This window comes from Etheostoma spectabile, chromosome 13 (genome assembly GCF_008692095.1).
Source record: "Etheostoma spectabile isolate EspeVRDwgs_2016 chromosome 13, UIUC_Espe_1.0, whole genome shotgun sequence".
In the NCBI taxonomy this organism is placed as follows: Eukaryota; Metazoa; Chordata; class Actinopteri; order Perciformes; family Percidae; genus Etheostoma; species Etheostoma spectabile.
The window spans coordinates 22008421-22013983 of NC_045745.1; the positions used below are offsets into that span (position 1 = coordinate 22008421).

Genomic DNA, 5563 nt, shown 5'->3' on the forward strand with positions numbered 1-5563 from the left:
TCTATGTTTACTCTTTCTATTGTATGTTGGGATTTTACTCATTTTTTTAAGCACTTTGGATACCTGCTGGTCGTTGTAAAGTGCTATATAAATAAATATTTTTTTTTATCGAACAAGACAGGACTCTAAAGTCTTAATTTCTATACACCTAAAGTATAGAAGCAACATATTTTCACCATGTAATGGACTATGCACACCATCAAACAAATGAATTATTACAATACAAAGTTAAGTAGACCTTATATTTGAAACACATACTCCTTGTTTTGCCAGAATGTCTGGCCAGATGATATGTGGTAGTACTGTTAGGACCATGTGTTGCCATCACGACTCATTTAAAGTTTACATCCCGTTGTCGCAGTGTTGTTGCACTGTTTGTGTTCCCCTGTGCAGTTTTATTGCTGAGCCATTATGTTTTTAATAAAGAGGGACATTTTTTCTAGGGAGATCCAGTGTCGAAGAATGACGTATTTGTTGCTGTGAAAACTTGCCAAAAATTCCACTCAGAGCGAGGTACGTGTGCACTACTCCCAACCCTTTTTGAAGGACAAAACAGTTTCATTCATTATACAATATTACATTATGCAGTGGTTGAAGACATGTTAAGATCCTTTACTTAAGTAAAAGTAGCAATATTAATGAATTCATTCATTTGTTATTAATTAATTAATTATTTTATTTGTCATTTGTGATGAGTAATTGTCCTGCATTTAAAGTCCTGCTTAATTAAAAGTACAAGAGTATTTTCATCAAAATTCACTTCTGTATCAAACGTTACTAATTACTCGTTCTGCAGGAAAAACTGGTACCTGTAATTGATCTGACTAAAAACTGCAACTATGTCTGTCAAATAAATGTAGTGGAGTAAAAAGTAAAATGTTTCCCCGACATGTAGTGAAGTTGTCAAGTGGAAGTACAGTTACTGTAGCATAACTTATACTCAATTAGATTACTTAAGTAAATTCTACCACTGATATTGTAAATGTGCAATTACTAACTACCACTGTCTCATTAAGTATAATATTACATATTTTGTCCATTGTATACAAAACATTTGTAAACTCTTAGTTACACTTGATAGTTATTGTTGATTTGTGCTATACTTTTGGTGTAAAAGTTCCACTTGTTGTTGCCAAGATGCACTCTCTCAGTGTAAGTTTATCACCAAATAAATGAAACTGAAATGTAAATTACAGGACATAGCTGCAAAAGAGGTACTGAACTCTTTTAATTTGTCACTGCTTTTTTGTTTACTGACCCTTGCTTAACTGGTCATTCAGTCCTAGTTAACCTGTCAGGTGAAATCTACTTGTTTAAATTCACAACCTCATCTAGGCTGTCCACTGAAATTGCAGCAGTGTGTGTAATTATCCAAAACAGTGATGTCTTTTAAGGTCAAAACTGACTTTTTAAAAGTGATTAGCAAAATCAAAAGTTGTTTGAATTAACATAGGATAACCTGGAGTTTTGAACATTTTAAAGATCAACATGCAGTGAGTAAGCATGTAGTTAATAAGTGTTCAAAGACTCAGAGAAAGTTTTAATTAGGAGCTCTGTATGTGTCTCTAAGATTCAGTGTTTGTGGTTAATTTTTCTCTCCCCCACCTGGTATCTTTTTATTTCTCTCCCCTTTCTCCTCACAGTACCAATCGTGAAGGCAACCTGGGAGAAAGACGCTGGGTTTTTAGAGTATTACAGTGATGTCACTGATGCCTCCATACCCACAATCAGTCTGGGAGTGCCCAACACTGAGAGAGGTGAGCTGATCCAGGATATGTTGGAGCACGTTTCCAATTATTGTGTGGATTGGCATAATGTTTTGTACAGATACTCATGGTCCCCAGAAGAAGAACCCCACTGACTTTGGTTATCCGCAGAGTTTTCATCTAGCCCCATCATCAGGTCAAAAGTTTAATTTGTCCATTACATTGATTTTTTGTCAAAATATAAGAAAAAAATAATTAAACTGTATTTTGTGTAGGGCTAAGTTAGGAAGTGTTAGTATGCTAACAAGCTAAACTATGAGGGTTAACATGGTAAACGTTATACCTGCTTATGTTTATCATATCAGATGGTTGGTAGAGATGAAAAATCAAGAACAAATCCCCGTCGTAATTACAACTCGGAAGTTGAGATGAAAGCTGTTTACAAGTCGGAAAATAGTTGTTCTGTTAACTTTGAGATGACATGAACGCAGCATTAGCATTTGAGCATTGTCATGGTTAGCATGTTCAAAGCCTCAAAGCCAGACTCTACCTAAGTATGGCCTCACACAGCTGTTAGGCTGTGGACTCATGAGATTTTCCATGTCCCCTCTTTTTTTTCCTGTGCAATCACTACATCGTTAGCAACTCAGAGATCGTCAAGTTCAAACTGAATTTTAAGCGGTAGTTTAATCCCCACACTGCTACTACTCTCCATTTTCTTTTGTTTTACTGTGTTTCATGCTTGAGGGGAGATTCTTGTTAAAGGGCAATAGAAGTCCTTTAGGCCCTTGAGGACTGTAACACTTTTAACTTCCTGTCCTCACACATTTTAAGGGCATCACAGATGGAGGAATTAGTGTATGAACAGGCAGATAAAAAGACTATAGTCCAGTTAAATAATGGCAATAACCACAAAGTCATTCCTCTTCCCAGAGAAGAGGTAGTTAGATACAGTACATCTTGAACTTTCTCATAATAGGTTCTAGATCCAGAACCAATTACTCTAATAAGCAACTACAGAGGACAGACACCAATTTCATCTTTGTATGCTCAATGAATGTAGTTTTTAATAACTCTTATTTGTTTTTGTGTGATGGAATGGTTGAAGCACATACTTCTTTTTCATATGAAAAAAAGAAAAGAATTTATAATGAAAATGTGATCAAGTCTACTGTGTCAAAAATGTACATAAAGCAATGCTGTTGGAACACTCAACTGCAGACCCAAGCTTCTGGCTGATGATTTTGGCTTTCCTTGTTGTTTACTTACGATATCCCAAATGTTTAAACATTGTTCAAACTTAGAGAAATCTGTCAAATTTTAATCAGTAACACAGAGCATGTCATTTGGTCGCCTGTCAATGGTGTCATATAACCTTTGACTCCTCTTACGTCCATCAAAACACAGGAAACAGCAGATGATACGTTACACAGATGAGTGTGAGTAGTTGTTAAGACTAGCAAAACGCTATATAAATGCAAACCATTTACATTAATCTTGGGACCTGTTAAAAGTCCTAAGCAGAGGCCACATGATGAGCACTTGAGGCAGGGGCAAAAAGCAAATATCCCTGCCTGGAAAGGAACCTTCCCCCCATCACTTGGCTTAATTAGAGGCTACGGCTACATCTCAGGTTGGTAAATTGCATCCAAATCTCTTTCCCTTGCTTCCCTTATTCGCGTCTTAGTCCACCCCACCAAAGAAGCATTGGAGAGAAGCAAGAAAATGTGTTTTAGAGGGATGAGACGTCCTTTTTTCTGAAGCATCACAATTTGCGTCAGCTGTATGGGCTGAGTTAGCAACGGCTTTTAGTTGCACGGCTTCTGGGAAGGCTGCTCTTGTTTGTCCTCGCTCCTCGGGGCAGGTATAAGAGCTTTGAGACGGCCTTTACGAAGGCCAAAACAAGTTTCAGTTCAAGCGTTGAGTGAGGAACTATCAAATTAGAGACTTGAGAAGCACCCTATATATGCTACCGTCCACCCTTTGCTAATTCAAGTTGCTGTATGTATACTTTTGCTCCAGCAGATTTGGTCACATTTTCAGAAGACCATAATACATTCATATAAGAACCAAATTCATGAATGTATTTTGTGACAAAGTATGTGCTCCATCATTCCATCACAGTAAAAGAGTTGTAGAAATAATTGGAAACTCAGGCTGTCATGACATGTCCTTAACAAGTGCATTAACCTTTTGACCACAGCTGTATTCTTGTGAGAGGTGCCTCTGATTACACTGTCTGCATCACTCCCTCAAATGTACTTTTCAGTCCATTCACACAGCAGAGGGAAAGGTACAATGTCAATGACACCTCCATCTCTTTCTCACATCCATTCTTATATTTCTCTCCCTGCTCTTGTTCACAGGCTGATGAAAGTATCACACTGCTTGTCATGTCCTCTGTACCTTTTTTTCTTTTTGTAATCCCCTACATTGGACATCTCATTTTTCTTTCACATCATTTTTTCATCGTTCACAACTGTTCTTTGCCTTCCTTTTCACTATTATGTTTATAGACCGCTCCTAGTTACTTTTTCTTGATGTAAACACATTGTATGTTCTCTGTTTACAACAGCAAACGGCATCAGTACCTGTGTGCATTGTCTATATTCTAGTATTTCAGTATAAAATATCTTATCTGGTCTGTGTAGTACATACAGATCATTTTTTTGCAGTTCCAGAGTGAGTGAGGGTGTAGTGTGACCATGACCATGGATCAGAGCTATTTTAAAATCATGGCAGACAAATGAAAAACTGCCATAAATAATATCAACAGTGTTGCATTTTTCACCCACACGTTATCACATAACAAAACAGCTAGTTTAAATAAAATGAGGAATCATTTTTATGAGAAAGACCACAAGTGTGTCATATGCAGTGGACCTCTTCAGTTTAAGCACAAATCTACTTCATAAATACATTTACCTTAGGGGTCAAAAACAGCCAGTTGATACACTTTCATGGGGTCTGATGAGGTCTCATGAGCCACAAACCTAAACTGGCAACCCCTGCTTTATCTTTTTGTCCACATGTCATCTCCATGCAGGGCACTGTGGGAAGACATTTGCCATCTTAAGGCAATTCTTGAGCAAAGCTCTGCCAAAGGCTGATTGGCTACTCATTGTTGATGATGATACACTCATCAGGTAAGAAAAGAGAAGAGATTCTGTTTTAACATACCACTCTGAACTTTAGTAATTTAAAGCATCAACAACAACATCCCGACCAAATGTATTTTTGATTGAAGGTGCAGTGGTGACTTATTAAGACAGACACAACTTCAGAAATGGTTTTCTAAGAATCCCACAAGACTAAGTCTCTTTTGTAGATATATTTGATGTAGCAAGGACCTTGTTTTGTGTGTCTACATACAGTCTATACAGTTTATGGTATGTGCTCCTTTTTGGGAAGAATGGATGCATGCACCTCACTTCCTGTTCCTCTGTTGATTATCGCCCATCTGTAGTTTACCCAGGTTGCGGAGACTGCTGCGTTGCTATGACCCAAAGGAAGCAGTGAGTCTGGGGGAGAGATACGGCTACAGCTTGCTTCAGAACGGATACAGCTATACCACAGGAGGAGGAGGGTGAGGCTGCGGGGGTGAAGGCAGTGCGGTTGTGCTGCTGGTGTTAAGGTGTTCAGATAAAAAGTGAATGAACGAGCTGTACAGATGGTAGCTGTAAGTTATCAATGGACACGACACTCATTTCTGTTTCTTTTCTATTGTTCTTTCGGTCATGATCCAGCCTTCATGACCATAGGTGAGGGTAGGAACAAACACTGAGCGGTAGATCGAGAGCTTTGCCTTCTGGCTCAGCTCCCTTTTTGTCCCAACGGTGCGATAAATGGAATGTAAT

The 5563-nt window shown here is 38.2% G+C and overlaps 1 protein-coding gene and 1 long non-coding RNA gene across 2 annotated transcripts in view; one reads left to right on the forward strand and one right to left on the reverse strand.

The window, feature by feature from the left end:
- Positions 1-5563, forward strand: part of b3glctb (beta 3-glucosyltransferase b) — a 19114-nt gene that overhangs the window by 9588 nt on the left and 3963 nt on the right. The window contains exons 10-13 of the mRNA XM_032534035.1: positions 444-513; positions 1644-1757; positions 4753-4852; positions 5173-5292. Coding sequence (XP_032389926.1) covers positions 444-513; positions 1644-1757; positions 4753-4852; positions 5173-5292 — 404 coding nt within the window. The remainder of the gene's footprint in view (positions 1-443; positions 514-1643; positions 1758-4752; positions 4853-5172; positions 5293-5563) is intronic.
- The window catches only part of LOC116700664 (uncharacterized), a 19274-nt gene continuing 17146 nt past the window's right edge, over positions 3436-5563 (reverse strand). Inside the window, exon 3 of the long non-coding RNA XR_004334702.1 lies at positions 3436-3560. This is a non-coding gene — a long non-coding RNA (uncharacterized LOC116700664). The remainder of the gene's footprint in view (positions 3561-5563) is intronic.